Raw genomic sequence first — 23,011 nt, forward strand, 5'->3', positions numbered from 1 at the left:
GCTCCATAAAAAGGCAACCGTCATGGCCGGGATTGAACCTGCATCTCTCAAGTCAGCAGCCAAGTGCCATCACCACTGAGCCACCATGGCAACTAAATAAACACCGGCTCTGGGAATAGGCGGAAGCACCGAGTGCTAGCGTTTAATTAGAATGCACCACCTTTTCACTCACTCAGAAGTTGAGCAAACTAACCACGAAAAACAAACTATTATTGTCACGAGCTAGCTCCAGATTTGGTGAAGCTCACAATTCAATGTTTTGCTTCACTAAGACACTGGTTTCGCAAATCCCTTAACTCTTAGGTCTTGGAGCTCCCACAGGACACCCTCTAAACCTCTGATGAGGCAGATACCTTTTTTGCAGCTGTGTTCTTCCCACGGGCTCTGTGAGGCTTCCAAAATGTAAAACACTGCCGTGCAGCCCGCATTACCACTAAGCATTTCGTTCAGTCGCAACAAGGTAAATAAATAGGAAGCGGGTGTAAACAAACATGCCACATACAGCGCCTCTAGGAGAAGGCAAAGCAATAGAACCGACAACAAAAAGACGCTGCTGGCACCCAGCAAAGAAAAAGCGCTATTCCGCAACACAGACGACGTAAGAGCGTAACGTAATCCTCTACGTCCTACCCCGCTCCCCGCTGTGCCAAGGCCGCAGCTGGCTTACGTCCAAGAAAGCTGTGGCTACAATCCTGAGGCACACGCAAGAAACACCCCCCCCCCCCCCCCCCGCACCTCACTGCCATTCATGGTAGTGCAGAGAAGGGGGGGCCCCCGATAACCTCGCGTTCTTTGACAGACAACATAATCTCAGTACCTGGGCATTTTTGCATTCCACATCTTAAACATTCAGCCACCACAGTGCCAGGATGACCCCACAAACTCAAGCTTGGCTAGTGTACCATTCATGTGCCCAGACATCCCAAAACCTTTCCTAAAACTGCAAACTTTCACACTTCCCTAGCTTTCCCAGTGATAATGAATCGATTAAACCTTGAAAAAAAAAAAAAAAGAAGTGACAAGAATGTTTACAACGTCCGATTCACAGCGAAAGAATGGGATTTTTTGTTTTGTCAAAGACTCTTTTTACTGATTTTACATGCATGAATGACTGAACTGAGGCACACACATGACGACTGATTTTTAATTTTCTGTATATTTTTTTAGCAGACACGCAAAAAACAGTTTCGCTCCGGTCAGAACCACTGGATTAGAGTTGCACAGAAGACAGCAATGAGCAGGCAGTGCCGTGGGACGGAGCACTCGCGCTGTGCTCATAGACGCAAGAGATGATTTTGCTAGGCTCTGAATATCCGGATAAGAACTTTGGCTCTAAAGTAAAGGCAGGTCAGGCCTCCCAAAGCCTTACTGGGCTGCTGCGGCAGAGCCGAGCAGAAAGCATGAAAACTGCATAGGATGTTGAAGTAACGACCATCATGGAAGAGTTCAAGAAACCGAAGGAAAAGTAGAAACAACAAAAAAGCAGGCTCAAGAAATAATTGCATTGGAGAGCAAGAAAATAAACACAGGGAAGCCCTGTTTCAGTCTTCCTTTCTGAAGAACAAGCACATTGCCTAGACTGCTGGCTCTCTTGCAAGGCCCTCCAGAAAGACGACTCCGTGGAATGTCTTTTTCTCTTTTTGCTCATCCTTGCTGTATATTTTTCCCTTCTCGTTTAAAGTTTTTCTTCCTTACTTTATTACTGTCTTAAAACTGCACATAATTCAGTGCAAGAACGAAATGATGCCACTTGACAGTGCTTGCATTTGTCTCTTCTTTTTGTCCTAGCAGCCAAGTTGTTTTTGACGTGCCAACATTTCCACCTGTCTGTTGCCCGCTGCAATTAACTGAGCAGTGCATAATTGAGTAATGCCTAACCTTGCCTCTTGTCATAGCCTTGTGTGTACTGCCCATATCCATTGCTACCAGTACCATGACTGTGCATTTTGTATATCATGTTCTGAAGCATATATATGTGTACTTATATCCTCAATCCTGTTTGACTTACAGTATTGAAAAAAAAATTTAAATATGTTCTGAAGCATATATATGCATACTTATATCCTCAATCCTGCTTGGCCCCGCTGCGGTGGCTCAGTGGTTACGGCGCTCGACTGCTGACCCGAAAGACGCGGGTTGAATCCCGACCGTGGCGGCTGAATTTCGGTGAAGGCGAAATTCTAGAGGCCCATGTACTGTGCGATGTCAGTGCACGTTAAAGAACCCCAGGAGGTTGAAATTTCCGGAGCCCTTCACTACGGCGTCCCTCATAGCCTGAGTCGCTTCGGGACGTTAAACCCTAATAAACTAAACTAAACTAAACTCAATCCTGCTTGACTTATAGCATTGAAAAAAAAATTTGAATGTGCCAACTAGCGCAACTTGAGACTTCAACCCCCACAGATGATGATGACAACGTTTTAACTGGACCTAAAACTGGGGGTCGGTATCCTTACTCTGGGAGTCTACTGGATCATGCAGCCGCGACTATTGAGCGGGGGATGGCGAAGGGGGTTGCCGTCCAGCTCAGACCCAAAAGTTCAGTCAGCTCCTTCTGAACTTTCGGGTCTGAGCTGGACGGCAACACCTCTCGCCACCCCCTGCTTAATAGTCAGTTCTTTTATTCCTTCTATTTCTGTGTTGTCTTGACAGGCCCATACCATATGTGGCATAGGTCTGCCTCTACGTAACAGTGTGTGCACTGTGGCTCATTGTCTTCTGTGAAGTTTTTGCGGGCTTGAGTATGTGTATATTTGTATTATCCTCGGTGTCATTCCTTGTCTAGTTCTTCATCCGGTGGTACATATTCTCTCTTGTCTAGCCTAAAGTGTCTAAGGACATCTGATTACTGGCCAGCAGGCTTGTGTAGTTGTGCTTGTTCAAGTGTTGGGGCATCCAGGGTAGGAGTGTTCATTTTATACACAGGCCCTTTCACAGATTCAAGCCATCAATGAAAAGCTTATCTCATTAAAATGACTGAAACCAAAGAGTGAATGTAATGCTAAGAAATTTTTTTTCCGTTATTCTGATGACCTTCAGTGCATTCTAGCTGCTACGCCTTTGCAAAGCTTACCGACCGCTTCTGTTCTTCCTGGGAACCATAACGCTTTCCTTACATACTGTCACGAGGTACAAGTAGTGGGATGAACAACAGACTTGCGTCATTCGCTTTCGCCACCTGCAGAGCCTTCCACTTCTCTCTCCCTTGCCCAGCCAAGCACGTGATTTGAACACTCCCACATAGAAGGGCTTCACAGCGTGTGCCCCTTACGCAACTCTTGAGTAGACTATGCTCTGGATTCTTCCAGCAATCCTGAACAGATGGCAAGCAATCGTAAAGTTCTACAACGTGTCACGTGGTCGTAGCAACCAAGCTTTCAAGGTGCACCCTGTGAAATATTAACTCAGTGAAAATAGTATGTTACAGTTCACTACATATGCTCATTACCCCCCGCCCTTCTCCACCTCCTCACAAAGAACGTGCATTAGATGCAGACCAGGAAAAAATTTCCTAACCACTTATTGAAAACCAAAGCGTCGTTCCTTGATCGCTAACAGTATTTTTTGTGGAGATGTCTAAGAATGGGCCATGATCCAAACCTCACAGCTTTGCCAGATCAGTTGCAATTAAGGTATTTGTGACCTCAAAACCACACAGTCACAGTATCCTGCAGGGAAGCTTTCAAAAACACAATGCTAGTAGGAAGCCGAAATGAAACTACGTCCTTTGTCCTGTTTGGCTTATTCGGCAGGATATGCATCACTGAATGGCACTGCGAGCGTTAGTGATAATGCTTTTGGGTGAGGCTTTGTCAATGCAACATTTCCAATTATACCCGCAATAACATGCAGCCCTGCCACTGCAACAAAACTAATTAACAAAATTTACACAGGTACGATGAGAACACCAGTCAGCCTGGGCAACTGAGCCTGAGTGTCTTTCCTTTTAACAGAAAAACCATTTCCACAATAAAAAATGAGCCCGCAGATATAGTATGAAACAGCAAGCAGTAGCGTGGTTTCAAATACAGCCAATAAAAAGGCCCGTCAAACAAATCCTGTCACTCACCGAAACTATTATCAGAAGCAATAATCAGAGCTCATATATACCTCCACAATATAAGGAAAAGTGCTGCCGCTCTCATTATCAGATGCAGCAACACAAAGGTGCCAGCACGCTTTGTTATCAGAACATATTCACTTCCCTAATGCGGTGTTATCGGACGTGAGTAACAAGGCTGCTGCCGCACCAAAATTAACCCAAATGATAACGACGGAGTCAACATGGTCATCGGCGGCTATCAGCTTTCTGTGTACGCAAAATCGGAGTGCAAAAGCACAAACAAAAAGCAAAAGTGATGAAACACCCAGGGTTCACACAAGACATACAATGCAAAACCCAAGGACCCTTCATGAGTTGAAAAGCATCAGAAGAAAAGGTCCATAACAGGTTCAAAGAAGGTTGATTAACAAATTAAAGGTGCACTGAAGAGGAATCTGAACTCGTCTTTTTGCCGCGGGAACTCGATCTACACGTTCCTAGGATTCTTAGAAACTGCGACTTATTGCCCTGTGTGGCCGATTTCCCTAATTAAATCGAATTAACGTCCGGCTCCCGCCTTTTTTTTTTAATTCTGCCTCGTACGGTGGGCGGAGTCGACCGACGCGTGGAGTGCCCTTCAGCCAGCTCCGTGGAGGCTTTGCTTTCGCTTCATTTTGTTTTTTAGGTTTCCGTGAATAAATAGTTTCATTTACAGATAATATAACCACAAAATAAGCCCGCAGAAATAAAAATAGGCGCGGACTATTTGCTTCTACGGACTACTACGTATTACTCCGCCGATGGCAGAGCGGCAAGCCGCCACGGGACTGGGTGAAAGGCACTCCCAGCGTTGGTCGACTCCGCCCACCGTACGAGGCAGAATTAAAAAAAAAAGGCGGAAGCCGGACGTTAATTTGATTTAATTAGGGAAATCAGCCACACAGAGCAATAAATCGAGGTTTCTAAGAATGCTCGGAACGTGTAGATCGAGTTCCCGCGGCAAAAAGACGAGTTCAGATTCCTCTTCAGTGCACCTTTAAGAAATAAATTTCTCATTCTCCTATAGCTTCTCCTGGAGACATGGATGGCCCTTCAATGTACATCACCGAAATGGGATATGTTGGTCTGTTCTTTCTTGGAAGCCGACACGCTGCCAGCTGTAACCTAGAAGAGGCTCTCATCCTACCATCTGACAGTGCTGGAGACCGTCACCACTTTCACCCAATCATAAATTCCTGACCCGTCCCCTACATTCATGCGCAGTCTTCTCGAATGCATACTCCAGAAACCCAGAGCCAATGCCATCTGGCAGAGGCCGTGCAATACATGAGGCATAGTATGTAGTCAGAACAAAGGCACCGAAGCAAGTGCTGGCGCAATTACTAGAAACGAAAGAGCCCAGAACGAAAAAAAAAATATGTCGCAAGACTGAAGACCAGTATTTTTTCTCCCCACAAAACTTACAAGCCATCTCTGCTCTTAAGGGCCACTCTTACAGAAAAGCGTTTGGAAAAAAAAACTGTCAGGCAATATCCATAATGCCATCTACACAATGTCGTGCCGGAAGAGCCAGTGGAGACAAGTTCTGTAGCCCGCAATGAGGAACTTGAGCAAGGCCTATCCGAAGTCAACTTAGGGTTTCAGTGAATACCGAAGCCCACTTCTACTCAGTCCTTTGCAAAAAAAACTGTTCACAGCAGTGAAAAAACTTACTGATGAGAACGGAGGTGTTTCTTTTCAAACTCTATATGAAATTCAGATAGTTGTTCAATAACTCCTTAAAATGTGCTTATCGTCAACACTTCAGCATTTTAGAAAGACAACAACACAGGCAGTGTTGCCGCAGACCGACTAGCCTGTCCCAATTTTCTTCAGCCATCTCATATTAATATATCAAGCAAATTCTGCCTGGCCCCTTTAAGTTATGCAGCCAAAGCATGTGTACAGCAAATTTTTGGATACGTTGATGAATTTTTTAGTCATTTTAAATACTGGACCAGGTGACCCCTCCCAAGACGTGGTAGAGAGTATCTTCAGTGTTAATACAATGTTCATCTCGTTTCAAATTCACTCATGAATTTCCCCTGCCCATCTTCATCCAGTTTCTTGACCTACCGCCAGCCATCGGAGAAAGCTGGGTGTGCCCACAAAGGCCTCAGAGAAGCTTCGTCCTAATTCTAATTACCCCGAACTGATAACCAAGACAGCTACCCCGAACTGATAACCAAGACAGCTATCGCTAAGTCCTCCTCCTGAAGTGCTGTGAAGAAAAGCCGCAGGTATGCTATACCTGACAGCATCGTAATACAAGTGTCTGTCTAATGCGGACTTTCCATCAAGTTCCATGAACAGAATCTTCTCTAAGAGAGCCAAATGCCACTGTCCCAATGACGGGAAGAAAATATGTGCTTGAAAAATAAGAAGGCACATTCGAGTGCTTCCATATTTGTGAAGGGTGTCTTCAAAGCCACAGAAAGGTCGCTGAGCACCAAGTTGTGGCCATAGCATTTTCAGCTCCAGCAAAGTTACGCCTTCACTAACGAATCTCCAGCGGAAAAATGAACCTGTGCATCACTAAACAGAGGAATCAGTTCATGAAATGCAAAGACAAATAGGCCGACAAGATTCCTTTCACCTGCTAGAAAGTTTGGATCAGCCAGACAGAGCGGTGAGTTAACAATAGATTGTGTGAACACAGTGCAACGACTACCACTGGCAAAGATGGCCACCTGGATACAGAAACAGGAGGGTTCTTGCGTGAATGCATGACCTCTTAGCAGTTAAGGATATCTTGGGTCTTAAACAATAATGTGCAGTTTTCTCATTTGCATTAGGAGTGATGCAAGGATTTTCAGTCTACCAGATGGAATGTAATAATTCTCAATCCATTAGATGCATGTAGTTCTCCAGTGGACATTGCAGACGGTTGCCAAGAAGTTCCCTTTACAGTAGGTGAACTAAAATGCCATCAGCAGAGCACCTGCCTCAAAGGTGGAACAAACGAAAAGTTGGCAGGACCAAGATAGGCTTTATATAACTGCATACAAGCATGCATATTCTTGTTTGTCTCCTCCTTCCCCGCATCTATTTACATTTACTAAAACTTCCCAGCAAATACCGTTTTTTTACGGAACCAAGATGTCAGACTAATAAAATAAATAAAAAATATGTCGACACCTCTTTTGCTGTTGACGTATGAATTTCTGAAACAAATAGAGCAGACAAACGCCGTATTGGCCCAATGGCAAAACCTATGTGAGCGAACAGGCAACAAAGACATGAGACAATTCTCTGCTTTCATGTTCCTAACCCAACTTTATTTTACCACAGGTCAACTTAGCTCATTTAAAATGAACCTCTGCACCAAGCTCAAGTCCAAGCTCCAATTTTGAGAGGCAGAACGGTTCATGCCTGCACACTGTTCTCACGCGTCTACCAAGTCGAACGCGCTGTCCTCGAATCCCAATGCCTTGCACAAGACCCAGCGCACTCTTCTCAATGGCTCGCGCGTCAAGTCGATTACGAAAGTGCTTGGCGCAGCCGGTAATTGGTTTCGCCGCGGACGCCGTGCCTTCATCGCTCACGAAGGCGTCCCGACGTCGCTTCACGCGCAATTGCTGGACGCGATCGCCCGCACAGTAGATCTAGGTTCACCCAGCGTCGACGAGATGTCTCGCTTTCGCCGATTACGCGGAATAATGGGTCAGCGCAGATAATGAAGACCGCCGGCCTGACGCAAAAGAACTAGCGCAGAAACCGTCACGCGCCGGTCGTGCGTGCTCAGCCAGTTCAGCGAACCACGAAGCTCTGCGGTCACAAACCGCGGCTCTGGCTGCGAGGTCACCGAAGCAGCCCTGCCCTCTCCGGCTGTTCCTATCCGTAGATCAGACATATGGCATCGCTACGCGCGAAGTTCATTTTCGGGAGAGAGCAAGCGGCGTCTACTAGAGCGCACAGTTACAAATACCTCGGCAGCGGACAGCGGCAAAAGGAAGATAGGTGCACTGCACCTGACAGTCGTAAACAGCTATTTACTGCCCGAGCTACAAAGGGACGGAATCAAACGACGGTGCGCGGGCTGAGTCACGCGGATGCAATAACGCCCGCCGCCGCCCCGTCTACAGACCACCACGCGCGCGACCACCGAGAAACCACGAAAGCAGCTCGTCAACAAACAACGGCCGATTACCTTACTGGGAGCAAAACAAAACACGCGTCACCGTCGCTACATAAACAAAGAAACAAACACGAAAGTACGCGACAGGACGTGCCCGAACCGACGCGGTGACAGGCCCCAGTGCACACACGACCGCTTTCGCCGCGTGAACGCGATGCCAGCACACGCACTGCCGTGCTCGTGAAAGCAACTCGGACAAATATCGTCGCAGCCAGCGGGGATCTCTTGAGCAATAACTCTGCGAGCACGCCGCTTAGACTAATCACGTCCCGAGTGCACATTCTATCCTGTTTCGCGCTTGCGCGCTGATCCTCGCGTAGATGCATTTATTTCCGTTCTGCCTCACTTTCTTCTTCCCCCCGCGCCGCAAGGCCCTCTCTCGAATCGCGCTGGATGCCACTATACGCATCGACGGCTCTGTGCGCGACCAAAAAGACAAATAAATTGGCCTCCCGTAAGCATGGCATCGCACTCGAAGCACAGGCTGCGGGAACTCCGCTAGTCAGTGCTCGCCGCTGCTCATCGGGGCAAACACTCGGAGCGCATGTCACCACGCAGCCCCGAGACACGGCGGAGACCGTGGCAGAATGTTTAGGCGTAAGCGCGGACCCGTCGGGTTTGCGACGCTATCGCCAACGGGTGATCGGACCGTCACATCGAAGGGACGGGTAGGAAGTGTCGGCCCGCTGTCGATGTATACGCCGACAGCGGTGCAGCGCTGTCCGCGGCGGTGCACTGCTTGGCGAAAATCGGTACGCACCCAAAAGTAGTCACGGAAGTCCACGGTCATTTTGGAGTCATGGGAATGGCAGGGTGTGGGGGAGATAAAATCCTCGCTGTCGTCGGGAGGTCGAGTTCACCGATGGCGTTGGCCAAATATCACGCACAGAGCGCACCAGCGCAGCCCCCCCACAGCAGGCAACGCGAACGAGACCCCAAACGAGATTCGGCGAGATGTCGCCATCCCGGTCGTTTCGGCCGTCGGCATCCGAGTGTAGTTGGTGTAGTGTCGCATCGCGAAAGCGATTTTTTTATTATATGCAAATTACATAACGTTTACATTGATAATACGGGGTTCACTTAAAAATAATTTTCAGCATATTTGTGCAGCACGCCTACGTGAGGTGTTTAACCACTGTACGACCGCCTTTCCGCGACTCTGTTTCGACTAATATTCAGTATAAACTGCAGCTTATGGTATAATTAAAAGCCTGAGGTTCTCACAAAAGCCAATAATTAGGAGGCATCTTTCTTTCAACAACGAACTGTATTGCCCGTCCAACTTTCATGGCTCTCGCACCGCAATCGGCATCGCGAACCGCCGACTAGTCGTGGGAGGCAGTACTCGCCACAAAATTGTCAAGAAAACCTAGTCGCAGGGGCCGAACACTGGTTCTGAGGCCCCAAATAAACGTGGGAACATCCAGCAAATCCGTTTTCCTGAGCAGAAACGTAAGTGTGGCCCGTCAGAGCCAGTGGGAGTCATATTTTCGCGACTATGAATGGGTGGTGGTCCGCCATGAGCGAACTACTTTTCTTTTGTTTTCCCACGCTTCTTCCCTCTCCTCTCATCTGTCCATCCTCATCTTTCTTCGTGCGTTCGGTCCCTCGCTCGCTCCGTCCAGTCTCTCTTCTCTACCTCCTCGCCTGCATGCTCTTTTTTATTTGCTTTCGGCACTTCGATGGTGCGCTCATGGCGTGCGTGCTTGCTTGTGCTGATTCGCGTGCTGCGGAACTTTCTCTGCTGTTTTGGACTCCGCATGACAGTTCCGCTAAGCTCCCTGCTGTGAGCAGTTGGCGACTACCTCCGGTGTTATTCTGCATGGTGGAGCAACTTTTCGTCTAGCAATAATTGGTTCAAGGCACACGCGTATTTCCGGCGTGAATTGGAGCCAGATTGCGAATTCGATGTAGCAGTCGTTTCATGTACGCATGTAACTGCAGTTTAACTTCATGAAGTAAAAAAAATAAATAAAAGACAGTTTCTTGAAACGTGCTGGACGCAATCTCCCACGCACAAAGCTAACTCCATAGAAATATAATCCTGGGCTCGTTCTTTTAATTTGCGCCTGTGCTGTTGATGGAGAGAGGGCAAGACCAGAGTTGAAAAGACCAAGAAAGAAACGCAATTAAGAGATTCGCTGCTCGTCGCTGAAAGTGCTGGCAGCATCGCGAAGGAGGCACCATGTCGGGAACATTATCCTGCCTGCTTTCTGCATGATGTCATTCTGCATTTCTGCAGTTCCGGCTGTCCACGGCGTGCACAAATCAAGGGTTTAAAACGGGTTCCAGTCAGGATGGTTTTTTTTTTGTTTTTTATTTATTTAAAACTTCTTGCAGAATCGAAAACACTTACTGGACTCGTAGCCATAACTTCTTGAATAAAAGGCAATAATATAATTATTTAATATAAGCCAATAACTAGTATATGGGATTGTGCCAAGCACTCAAAACAGTAGTGTTCACAATTCCACTGCATCATGTTCAAAAGCGTGCAGCACGTTGGAGACAGAAACAGTACATGAAGTAATAATCAAGGAGGGCATCGTTTTCAAATGCAAGAGCCCTTAGTTACACAGTGCTCTTCAAAAGCCCTTCAAACAAAGGCTCCAGTCAAGGAGCAAAATTTGAAATGAGCTGCAACACGTCTTCACTGTGTGGCACATTGGTGGAGCAGTCGTTGGCCAGAATTACTTGCAGGGCTGGTTGATTATAAGCCATCATTTCTACACTGCAGACAAAATCAGGATGCAAGGTCAGAAAGACATGCACTACTGAGACAGACACTTCAAAAAAGTTACTCTTCCTGCTGGAAGAGCTAAGCCTTTTAGCCATACACCGCTTTTTCCTGCTGAAGAAAACATTGACAGTGGTTTAGAATTTAAAAAATTCCATTCTGACAGAAGCCACGTGCAATTTTCTATCGATGCCGACGCATTTTAAATGCAACCCAAGCTGAATTTACTGCAACAAAACTTGGGTAGGGCCTAGTTGGTACATGATGTTGTGAAGGTAAAGGATGCGCAATCAAATGACGAACCACGAAGAAAGAAACCGGTAAGCACTGACCTCTACTTTTATCTATATCCCGAGCGAGCGTCGTTAGTTCAAGTTTTTTGCAGAATTCTATAAACTTAGTTTTTACTTTTACTGCACTTTTTCGGACTGGGACAAAGTTTTTTGACACTGCCTGCAGCGCTTTTTCATCAAAAATGCCCTTTTCAACAACAACAAAGCCACCTGTCTTATCGCCCTGCAATAGACGCAAATTGTTTGCTTGTGTGTGTCCCTGTGTCTTTCTTCGTGGTTCGTCATTTGATTGAATTTACTGCCCTGTGTTGAAAAGAGAATCGACTGTTAGGGAGGGACTATATTTCAGAATGTTGCTGTACTGGCCAACAGGAATTTTTTTAGTGGTACAGAATGTGGGGTTTCACATCTCAAAGCTGCCTATAGCCTAGTCGCTAACATTTACCTTAGATTGATATGTCATTTTTATTGATATGATGTGCTGACATAGCAGGGCCGCTATATGCAGTCTTGCATTGTCAGTTGTTTTTAGTAACCTGTCTTGAAGATCTTTTATTTTTAATAGTTCTTAAGAGATCTGGACAATTTATTTATCCTCACTGATAGTTATACTGTCAGCTTTGAGTTTGATGCGTTTAGTCTTTTTTTTTTATGGCTGCTTTAATTCGTTGCTCTTAATGCATGATGTTCTAGTTGATGGCAACATCTGGGCTGTTGAAAGCAAGGCCTTTCATTCAGATCAAATTTGCAGGGCTGGGCCTTCAAACCTGGAGGCGAAAAATTTCTTCCTTTTCATTCGGCTCATTTCGAAGTTAGGGAAAAGATTCATTGCAAACTAGTGCATGATTACAGTCAAGAAGCCATGTGCACATGGCATTGTTGAAATTTTTGAAATGGTAGGGCTCATGAAAGCTGGCTTTTCCAAATGAATGCTAGTCTTGCTAGCTGAAAGTCTTTTTAAGAATCTGAGGAACTATAAAAGTGCTGTTTATCCTGTATCTGGAAAACAAAACCAGTACTGCAGTTGCGTGCTATGTTAACTGGGTGCCGCACAATCTGAAACAGATAGGTAGATCACTCAACACAAAACTTGGTTTTCTCGGTGGTCTGAGGGTTCAGCCCCAGACAAGTCATCCAAACATAACCTAACTACTCACATCTCCAGCGAGACTACTTGACTACTTGAAGAAGAATCAGAACCTTTCCGTGCTCTGCACAGACGGCGCAGTCTGTCAGATTCGTTTGACATGTGGCAGATGCCACGCAGGCCAGATGGGCTCGCGTTCTAGTGACAGGATCACGAGGCATCTTGTGATGCTTTGTAGTGATTCTGGGCATGCGACATTCATGAAGACTTCGTTGTTATCAGCTGAAACTGGTCAGCGATTGTGCAAAATCACTGCAGCAGACAACACAGCAACAAACGAAGATGCTTGTGTTAATCACCCATCCACATCACCCCTTAAAAAGAAATGTCTTATCATGATGGTATCGTGGGCTCATCATGATGGTCTTGTGTACTATTGGTTTGGGAATGAAAAGTATTTATTCCCGAGTGCTGCTGGGAATAAAATTTGTTGCAAGTTCAGTGCTACGTTTGTCTCATCTTCCTTTTGTCCTCATCTTGTCTGCGCTTCAAAAATAAACAAATTGAACTCTGTTCTAGGTGTAATTGAAATGAAAGACTTTTATTAATTTATTGAGCCGATAAATTTGCTGCCTCTTATACAGAAGAACTGCTGACAACTTTTCTCATCACCAGTCCTGTTTACAGTTCTGGACACGACAGGACTCGCTGTTACTACCCTTTTTACAGCTTTAGTATGTGGGTGACAAGCATCATTTTGAAAAGCAAAATCGAACACTATTTTTTTTTTAATTTATTTTTAGAATGTTCTTCAAAAATTTTCAGCTGCTTAGGTTTTCTTGTTTGCCTTTAGCTTTCTGACTGCAACTCCTCAAAGGCTGCTTGTACACATGCTTGCACAAGCTTTGCACATGTTCCTTTAAACAAACGGACTTGTTTCTCCGAGACCTTCGGGAGGGCTCGTGCCATGTATAGCATCAGCACCCCCTCTCACCAAGCTTGAGCAGGTATTATTTGGAGGAATAATGGTGATCGAGGTGTAGAAGGCGGCAAAAGATGTAAGCCAATCATCTTTGACCACCTGCTTCAAAGAGGGAAAATGACTCATCAGGCCGATATTTGTCATCGCAATGTGTAACACAAGGACAGAAAAAAAGGACACACCGTGCAGATGCTGACTGTTATCTTAGCTTGATTTATACTGAACACAAATGCATAAACAAAAAAACTGAGGATGAAACTGGAACTCACAATAAGAGTTCTTTGTGCATTGAATAGAGGAGATGCCTTTGCGTCCTCCCCAAAAGAATGCAAAAACACATCTCTTCCGCTAACAACAATGCTGATGGCTTGGCGTTGCACAGGCCTGGTCCTTGTGCCTCTATGAGACACATATGCAGTCAAGCACCAGAGCACAGCTGTATTTCATGCATTAAGTGATGGGTTGGATAAGGGTAGGAGTTGCAGTACTTTCACAAACAACAGCCCTTTTGGCCTATGTAATTCTTTTCACAAAGTGACTGGAAGCACCACCGTTTTCTCACAGATGGCAAAGCATGTCGTATACCACATCGAGCACTTATCTTTGGTTCCACCTTGCAGATAGCTGAGCGCAGACTGCCCTCTTTGTTATCAGCCATAAAGACCACTTTAATGTCAAACCTCGCGCTCTTATTTATCGCCCACAGCGAGAAGCCGTAAAGGCGACGGTGGGCCACCACTTGTCTTCTCGTATGGGCATTCCTCTCTTGATTCCGAGGCATACGTGCAAGGCTCTTTTGCTTGTCAAGCAGAAGGGAGTGAAGGCCGGCCTCGCATGAAGCTGCTACGGGTGCCTCTTCTCTCCTGAAGAGCTGTCCTCTTTGCCTTGCCAGGAAGAAGTGCCCATGGCTCAGCTGGAACTGGACCCGCTGTTCCTTAAGGCTCTGCGCCTGCTCCACTCCAAGGCCAAGGACTCGGCCGAGCAGCTACGCCAGCTCATCGAGGACACGCTCGGGCAGCGCCAAGGGACCACCGGCTCAGCTGGCAGGGACACCAAGACTCTGCTCACCACCATCAAGCTGGCGAGTGGCCCCCTCTGTCAGCCACGCATCACTTCCCTGCTGTTAGGCCTAAAACCAGTGGCTGTTTGGTGATCAGACTGCATTGCAGCCTAGTTGGTAGACCTTTAACTAACAAGAAACTCAAAATCAACAAAATACAAAATGAGGCAAAGGAAGGACAGTAAACACCATTTGTACTCAAGCCTCCAAGACTAGACTGTTGTGACACTAACCATTATTTGTCACAGATTAGCTCTTCACATGCACTTCGTGGCATTGATACCATTTCTGTGGCAATGCTATGCCACTGGGCTGTGCTGTGGAACTCGCCTTCTTTGCATCTATAGGACCAGAGCTTGGCACTTTCCTGGTGGGTGATGTTCGCTATAGCCTCGATGGAGATGTACATGTTGTCCATGTAAGAGATACTTATAATTGTTGATGTTTGTTTTGTTAGTAATATTTTATGAAAGGCTCCTATTGCAGCATGGGCTGTTTTCTAGATATATTCTTGATGGATTTTCGCTGTCCCAGGTGGGTCCGATAGACGTGTCCAGGAAAGGAACTTGAGTAATAGCGGGGAATTCACGTTGAGTGCCAAACGCATTACCTTCTGACTGCTGCTGGAACCGAAATTGGAGAATGCAGCCTTTCAGGCCAAACTCCTTGGTGCACTGCACGCTTGGTAGCTGGGCATGAAACATTAGGCATCCTGCAGTTCCCAAAGGGATACCATCGGAGAACATTAAATAGATGACCAGGGTGTTCTGTTTGCATGTTGGTGAGCTTTTTGCCCAAAGTCACTGTGCTTTGTGTTTGCTTCTAATGAGACCTTTCTGACCAGTTTGGTTTGTGTCCTCGTGATAATAATTGACTTGTTTTATGCAATCCAGCTGGATGAGACCAGGCACTCAGACTTACCCAGCTTATTTCGTCGCACACTGCTCCCGTGCAGGTTAAAGAGGCACTGAAGACTAATTAAGTTGGTCTGTATCAATAGATTGCTGCATTCCAGCGACAAAGACACTACTTTAACTGAAAACGGCGAAAAGGTGAAAAAAAACTAAATGCTGGTGTCGCCACCTGCTGATTTCACATGTAAACTGCTGTGTATCACCATAATTTTTTTGTGCAGATTCCAGAGTCTAGGCTGCACTGCCATTCACTTGAACATGGTGATCACTAAGTCCTCTCTAATAATTGCAATAATTGCATTTTTTTGCTGCCACACAAACATTACCGCACCCAGAATGATCAAAAGATTCAATTGTTACTGTGGGTGAAAATTGGATGGAATTGGAGGGGCATCCAGTTGAAAAGTGCCTCTTGTTGTGTGCTTGTGTCAGGTGTGCTTTTTCCGGCATGGTGCCACTGCAGGAGAGTGATGGCCGGGCGCACCTGCTGGGAAGGAGACAGTCGCCTAAGCAGGAAATCGGCAGCAATGGGGGCCCACCTGCACTGTCAGCCGTCCGGAGCTTCTCGTCACCGAGCGACGAGCCGAGGCGCAAGGACCCTCCACCGCTGGAGTGCAAGCCGCCTCCGCTGCCTGCAAAGCCGGACACTCCGTCACCTGTCCTGGAGGCAAGCACCCCACGCTGTGTTGGGCGATGGGAAGAGGGTCACTGGCAGTTACTCAAATCAGCTGAGGCCAGTTCAGAGGGGTGGGGACACAAACATTAGCTCAGACACGAATATATACTGCAAGCATTGCTGTAGCTTTTGACCGAGTCCATTTGAGATATTGCATTCCTCGGAAAAGGATCTTCTCATACACAAACAGCGTTGAGGAACAAAGGCAGACCGGTTAGTACGCCATAGCAAACAATTTTTTTTCACCTTATATGCATCAAATACCTTATTGTTAATTGATATCAAAGGTATCTTTTTGTCAGTGATGCACATAAAGGTTGCCCCCTCCTACCTGATCGTATTGAAGCCAAGTTCTGTTATGTGCACTTGCTCATTCACTGACATTTCTTTCTAGTCACCACTCCTTATCATTTTTCAAACTTGTTTTTTAGGGCATGTTGTATGAGTCGTGTACTCCTGTGAAGCAACAAGTAGTTTTTTCGCTAATGATCACTACCGAACACATGTTATTATGTTGTTCTCAGGGCTGTTCTACTAATAGGGTTGTTATCTAGAAAATCCTGGTTGCATCACATTCAAGTAGAGGGTGGCAGCTCAGGGCCAAATGCCTTGTGGCACCTATTGCTGCTGAAGGTGCGTGTTGCTGTCGCTGCCGCTGGACTTTTGTTTCCTTTTCATTGTGGGAACAAGTTCACCTTATGAGTGCAGTAAAATGAGCATGTTGGCACAGTGTACTAAACTTAATGTCATCATACAGAAGACACATGAACTGAAAGGTGACACACACATAGCGCTGACATTTGTTATGGGAAAAACACTATTCTTATATACCTAGTGGTTTTGTGCACCATCCAGTGACATGCAGAGCAGTGGAATCAGTGTGCCAAGAGGCACAAGGATCAGATGATGACTTGTGAAGTTATTTAGGTAGAAAGGATTGCGCTTTTGGAGGATACGTTTTTCAGCAACCCACACTTACTGAAAAGCTGGAATGTTTGCATGGTAATTTGTGCCAGTGTTTTGTGACGATGCGCATGTCGGCAAGTGCTGCATGATAACATGAGTGGTATAGGAATGTAGTCTCTTTCCTGTAGTAAGTAGTGTTAGAAGTTAGAGCTGTGTATGTCTTAACTTTTAGTTGGCACCTATTTTGTGCTGTGATTTTAAATTCAGTACAAGTCCACCTTAATCAGCAGTTTATTTTGAGCTTTACACCAGCCTGTCCGTCTGTTCTTTTTTACCTGCATGTGCCTCTGTCGTCACTGCCGTGTGACAACGTGCTCTGCTTCTGTCATTTTCATGCTGACTTTGTTTTCCTTCACCTGTATGCTGATGCCCCTCCAAAGTGTCCTTGTGAAACCAGTGACTGTTCTACTTTTCAATAGATGAATTAGAATCTGGTTACAGTTCAAGCGCAACACCAAATTGCACAAAAGTATTAATGTTTTTGCAGCATGAGGTGGGCACATAATCAAGAAACGCAACAACAAAATGTAAGCATCAATGGAAAAGTATAGGCTCACCATTTTATTTGAAAACATACTTTCAGCGCTCGTCTGTCCGAACTATAAATCTTGTCTAGTGTATCAAACCTTCCCTATCTGTGGTTAACCCAACCTTTAGATTATGCAATCAGGAAATGGTGTTTGGATTAGTTTAGCCATACTTTAGAATTGGCATTTATGCTTTTACATTACTTCAGCTGTTCATCCATGCCCTTGTGTAGGTCAGCGGCCTCCTAGAAGCCAAACGTGCTCGTACAGAATCACCGCAACTAGCTTCATCCCAGTCGGCTTCGCCAGTTAGTCGCCTCGCCTCATCCTCGTCCCCCGATTCAAGCAGCGACGGAGAAGACTTCACTGTTGACATGGGCCAGGTCTGCGTAATGTGCAAGTGAGTGGAATTTTTCTCTCTCTCTTTAGCTTGCATCGTTTATGGTCTGCCTGCTTGTTTGGGGGAGTTCACAGAACAGCTGAGAGCATGGCTATTATCTTTGCCAGTTTCACCAACGTTTTATCTTATCAGTGTGAGGATTTTATCCCGAAACCAAACTGCCTATACTAAGAGAGCGCTCTAAACTAAGAGTCAAAGTCTATTCCACAGTTCATTCTACCTTGCATGCTGTTCATTCTTCATATTCGTAGCCAGCAAGATGTCACAGCCAAGAATCAGCTAATAGAATGTCAAGAGTGTCACTGCCTCTACCACCAAGTGAGTTGTGCTACCAAAACACTGGCGTTCATATCCTGTTGTAGTAAATAATTTTTCTTTGTTCTATGTCACATAAACTTGACTTCTGCGGTCGGCTGTTGTAAACAGACTGCCACCCTTCCCGTCCTCCCTTAAGATGTAGTAGCTGTTACTCGCATGAAATGACGGCATACAGCAAGGAGAAAATTGAGCTGCCAAACACATTCTGATGTCACATGCAGCCAGTGCTACAACTCGTGAGTCACATTCCTCTTTTCTCTTGAATTGTGCAGGAGTGCCATAGGCCACCCGCTACCGACTACGATGTCAACGACCCCCGCCTAGTCTGGTACTGTGCCCGATGCACGAAAAACATGAAGAAAATGGTGAGTCAAGCCAAGGTGCTAGTGTCTCTTTGCATGAAAGCATTGTTGGTTTCTCTCAGTGGATACATGGTCTCAGTGCAAACAGTAAGATGAATGTTGTGACAGAGCTTTGCGATGTGTTTTTGCTTACAATGGTGCAACGTTTTTGTATCATGATGTTTCTCGTGCTGTGCGCTCCAGCCTGCAAGGCTCTACACATTCCACTGCCCTGTGTAGTGCCGTATGTTCCGTCTCCCACGGCTGTTTTGTTTTGTGTGTTATGTTTGTTGTGCCATGCTCTAATGAGAGGCCAGGCACCCTGCATGGTATCTGTCCCTTACCCTGCAGTGCGCATCATTCAGAGTGTGCCGCTAATTTCATATTATCGTCGCACAGCCAGAATAATCACATGAAATAGGCTCTCAACATTCCAGTGCACTCAGCAAGGTGTCTTGCTTATGTAAATATTATTACCATAATCCTCACATCAGATCACTTCAGTGTTTTAAATCGCTGATCTGTCATGACATCCTTTTTATCTGGACAGGGAAACTAGCACCACATGAAACTCTCAGAGCTGCAAGGCACTGTCATATTTCAGGCCAAGTTTTGCATTAGTAAATGAATGAAACTGAGCACGCAGCTTTTTGTGACCTTTTGGCACCCAAAGAATTGACTTCTTGCTCTTTGAGATCTTCATGCACTAGTTAGGTGTCGGGAGTAAAAGTGAATAATTGCATGCTGCCCGTACAGACCATCAAGCCTCCGAAGCCAGCATCCAAGATGCCCTTTGGTGTTCCACGTGAGCTCACGCCGCCAAGCAAGCCAGAAACGCCACCGCCACTCACATCACAGCCTTTCAAGCGCTCCGAGCTCAAGGTGAGCTGATGCCAACACATTTGTGTTCGCGCTTTCGTTATTACTGCATCAGCTTATATTAGTCCTTTCTTGGTAAAAAAACTGGTCTGTGTGTTCCTGTCCGTGTGAAGCCTTCTGGACCAGTGGGTGTCTCTTCCCAAGCACTCTCCGCTGGGAGCACCTCCAGGCTCCCATGGGTAGAATTATACGTCTTACCAACGAGCTAACAGTGGCTCCCTCTTCTTTTGTGTAATTTTATCTCTATGTTTGAACACAACCGTTTTAATGCGATAGCGTTAAGGACCTTTTATCACAGAAAATCCGGCGTCGTTGTTGACCGTGAGCGAAAAATCCACAAAAAATCCCGAGAGAATCAACCTAGGAGGCAGGTGGACCACCTAGTCACGTAACCTTGTGGCATCATCACAACCTGTCCACCGGATTGTGAGCAAACTGTGCACCATAGCATGTAGTCAATTAATAATTGGTACATGCTATGTAGTCAATTAATAATTGGAATTCTAGAGGCCCGTGTACTGTGCGATGTCAGTGCACGTTAGAGAACCCCAGGTGGTCGAAATTTCCGGAGCCCTCCACTACGGCGTCCCTCGTAGCCTGAGTTTCTTTGGGACGTTAAACCCCATAAACCATACCATACCAATTAATAATTGGTGGCGAGAAGTTGCTCAGGAGGAGTTACCTGGATCGCGCAAGTCCCACTGGTCGCAGCACCTGCCATCGCAAGGCAGTGGTGCATTGCTTAACCTCAGCACCACTGCACCAGGAGTGGTATGAGGATGCCCAGAGATCTATGAATGTTAAATAGAGAATGGCCAATTCTGCATATGGGCATTAACCGATCCACGCTAATGCTTCAAACTCTTAAGGCAGAGCTTAAGTTTCTTGTTCAATTGTTCTTGTGCCTAGGTTCCTGCCCTGTCTTCTTCTGGTGGTCCGAACAAGCCCATCGGACTCGCCGGACTAGCAGCGAATCTGAGCAAGCCGAAACCACTGAAGCCACTGGGCTCTGTTGCGCAGCCGCAGAAGCCATTGCCGTCCGCATTCCAGAATCTCTCGAGCCTAGCCACGGCTGCAGCCGCCATCAAGTCCTCGTCCTCCTCTTCCTCCTCCTCCTCTGCCGGGTCCTCTTCTCGGGGAAACAACGGCGGAAACGGCAGTTCGGCCTCCTCATCGGGGCCCTCTCCACCGGCCCTGGTCCCGGTGACCGCCAGCGCAGGCGGCAACGGAAAGTCGGCATCCTCATCTCTGCTCATGTCTGCGGACAAGCGGCTGCAGATCATGAAGAAGAAAGCCGCAGCAAAGATGCAGGAGAAGCGACGAGTGACGTCCAAGTAGCGCATTTTCAGCTGCTCGCTTCACAGCTCCGGTGTTGTTGTTGACTCATTGGTGCCAGTGCCATGACTTCTTTGAGTCGGGGTGCCGCTTTCTTTGCACGGCACCTGTGTAAATGGGACAACCTTGACTCGTGTGTCACAAGTCGCGTTCATTTCATAGCCTGTGTTGTTGGTTTCCCTCTTCATCTGTTATTGTCTCGCTGAACGCGTCACTGGTTGCGTGCAGAAGTGTGTAATCATTTGTAAGAAAGTTGTATCGTTGCATGCAAGCACAGCCTGTTTTTGAAGCACTGTGAACACTCGAGTTGATCTGGGAAGCAAGCTTGTTTGTGTAGACGCAGATCTCTTGCTGTGTTTCAGATTCAGTGATCACGCAACTGATTGCATGTTGTTGATTGTGCCAGATGAGCAGTGTGGCATTGAAGATAAAGAGCTCCAACACACCCAGCTGTCATTACTAACTTAGTCCACCACGGTTAGATAGCACTCCTTTCCAGCGAGGCCAGGCTATGTGTGTGTGATGCAGTAGCATGCAAGTCCCACAAAGTGTAGAACCTTGTTAAAATAGCTGGCCCTAAACTTTGGCAGTTCTGCTGCAATTCAAGGTCCACCTCCTTTTCCATGGCAGGCAGTTTTGAGCATGGTGTGAACTTGACTTTTGGTCAGACAGTGGTAGCTATGACCAGCTGCTGTGATCCTACTTCCAAGTGGAGATAAGGTTATCTGTTCAGCCTGCTAAAGTCATGATAACAGAAAACTAGTTAAGTTCAGTTATACTGAGCAGCACATGCTAGTCCCATTAAGGGGGGACATGGGTCTTAGAGCATTTTTTTTTATTTACAGACCAAATGCAATGAAACAGCACAGACTTATTGAGTTTTTCCTGCTGATTTCAAATATGCAATTTGTTTATTTCTAGGATAATTAGTTCCTGAGATACTAATATATATCATGCCATTGTCTGCTCAAACAATAGAAAAAAAATGGGCCACCAGAAATTTAATTTTAATATGTGGGTAGAAAATGTGTGAGGAATGCAATGTGTGAGGAATAAATGTGTGAGGAATGCAACGCTGGAAGCAGTTTTCAGTTTTTTGTCCGTGTGGACAAATGGGCTTAATAGTCAGTTTTCAAGTGAGTTAACCACACATACAGTGCCAGAAAACAGACACACATGAAACTAACTATTAAGGTATGACGCCACTTTTTTCAAATTTTTTTTAAATTTTGAGCATTAAATTTTTATTTCACATTTACCTTATAAAGTACCATTTTATATGGTATTCAAAAGCACAAAAGAGTGAAAAAAGCCATGCTGGCATTTATTATTCACAAAAAATTGCCCAAACATGGCTGTTATGCAAACATTCATAACTGGTGAATGAAGAGAAGGAATTGCAAAATTTTCGGCACAGCGTTAGCCAACTAACCATACTGTGCAACCAACTAGGATCTTTGCCATCCGATAATTAAGAAAAAAGTTATAGCAAAAATGCTAAAGAAAACAAAAAAATGTGTCATTTTTGCCTACATTCCTCGACATAAAACGTGATTATATCAAAACTCACGATTCGATTTAATTTATCCTAGTTCATTGCACAGGCTAGTAACAAAGGAACGAGCCTGCAAAGTTTCATTGAAAAATATTTATGCATTTGGAAGTTATCACTGTTTGCGCAACACGAAATTGCGAAAAATAAAGTTTTGAGAAAAACAAGATTAAAGTTTTTCAATCCTTGTAGAAACAAGATCATCATGCCCTAGGAAGTTAAAATCCTCCAGGTTCATAGCTAGGGCCCTCCTTAGCTGACACGAGCTCTCTTTTGGCATTTGTTTCTGCCCGTCTTATCTTGCGGAGATGTTTTGCCTCGCCCGTTCATTGACGCTGGGCCTTCGTCACACGGTAATGGTCACTGGTGCAACATGCTACGATATTGTGGTGGCCAGATTCGATGCCTGCTTCCCTCAAAATATCTGCTGTACTTCTGCTGCCATCATTGAAGGACGAATCCGGTAGCATTCAAAGCGATAGCGTGAAGTGCGCAAAGTAAACCACTGAGACGCTTGTAGCGTCTTGCATCCCTCTTGTGGAAATTTAAAGCAATGTTTTAAAAAAAGGAAGCATTACAAATTGCCTTTGAATAATCTTTTACACATCAGACTAAAACAAAACAGGAAAATTTTCAATACACGCCGCTGATTATCGCTGAGTTATCATTTTCTGTTACCAAACCATATCAGTTTCGGTTTCAGAACTGTACACCACCTGTTCGAA

At 45.8% G+C, this 23,011-nt stretch overlaps 2 protein-coding genes across 8 annotated transcripts in view; one reads left to right on the forward strand and one right to left on the reverse strand.

The window, feature by feature from the left end:
* LOC149365761 (F-BAR domain only protein 2) overlaps positions 1–9,178 on the reverse strand; it is a 70,848-nt gene extending 61,670 nt beyond the window's left edge. The window contains exon 1 of one of the 3 annotated variants that reach the window (XM_089545801.1): positions 8,980–9,178. In XM_089545801.1, the coding sequence (XP_089401927.1) occupies positions 8,980–9,009 (30 nt within the window). In that variant the 5' untranslated portion in view covers positions 9,010–9,178. The remainder of the gene's footprint in view (positions 1–8,979) is intronic. The other 2 variants (XM_089545819.1, XM_089545810.1) reach the window with 2 other exon arrangements.
* A 355-nt stretch (positions 9,179–9,533) lies between these two features.
* On the forward strand, positions 9,534–21,179 carry LOC149365762 (integrator complex subunit 12-like). Of its 5 annotated transcripts, none has more exons than XM_089545849.1 (8): positions 9,534–9,671; positions 14,211–14,399; positions 15,756–15,959; positions 17,695–17,861; positions 18,113–18,179; positions 18,452–18,544; positions 19,277–19,402; positions 20,309–21,179. In XM_089545849.1, the coding sequence occupies exons 2-8, from the start codon at positions 14,223–14,225 to the stop codon at positions 20,735–20,737; spliced, it is 1,263 nt and encodes a 420-aa protein (XP_089401975.1). In that variant the 5' UTR covers positions 9,534–9,671; positions 14,211–14,222; the 3' UTR covers positions 20,738–21,179. The 5 variants fall into 5 exon arrangements, with proteins under 5 accessions (XP_089401975.1, XP_089401965.1, XP_089401956.1 ...); XM_089545839.1 differs by lacking the exon at positions 9,534–9,671 and adding an exon at positions 9,865–10,005; XM_089545830.1 differs by lacking the exon at positions 9,534–9,671 and adding an exon at positions 9,898–10,044.
* The last annotated feature ends 1,832 nt before the right edge of the window (positions 21,180–23,011 follow it).

Source organism: Amblyomma mixtum, chromosome 1, assembly GCF_055824585.1.
Source record: "Amblyomma mixtum isolate Tamu chromosome 1, ASM5582458v1, whole genome shotgun sequence".
In the NCBI taxonomy this organism is placed as follows: domain Eukaryota; kingdom Metazoa; phylum Arthropoda; class Arachnida; order Ixodida; family Ixodidae; genus Amblyomma; species Amblyomma mixtum.

Bases quoted from the DNA above. Each gene is read 5' to 3' on its own strand.
- LOC149365762 (XM_089545839.1), top strand. From the start codon at position 9,871: ATGCTCTTTTTTATTTGCTTTCGGCACTTCGATGGTGCGCTCATGGCG. The intron at 14,400-15,755 runs GCGAGTGGCCCC...GTGCCACTGCAG, and splicing joins TGCTCACCACCATCAAGCTG to GAGAGTGATGGCCGGGCGCA. The intron at 17,862-18,112 runs GTGAGTGGAATT...TCATATTCGTAG, and splicing joins CAGGTCTGCGTAATGTGCAA to CCAGCAAGATGTCACAGCCA.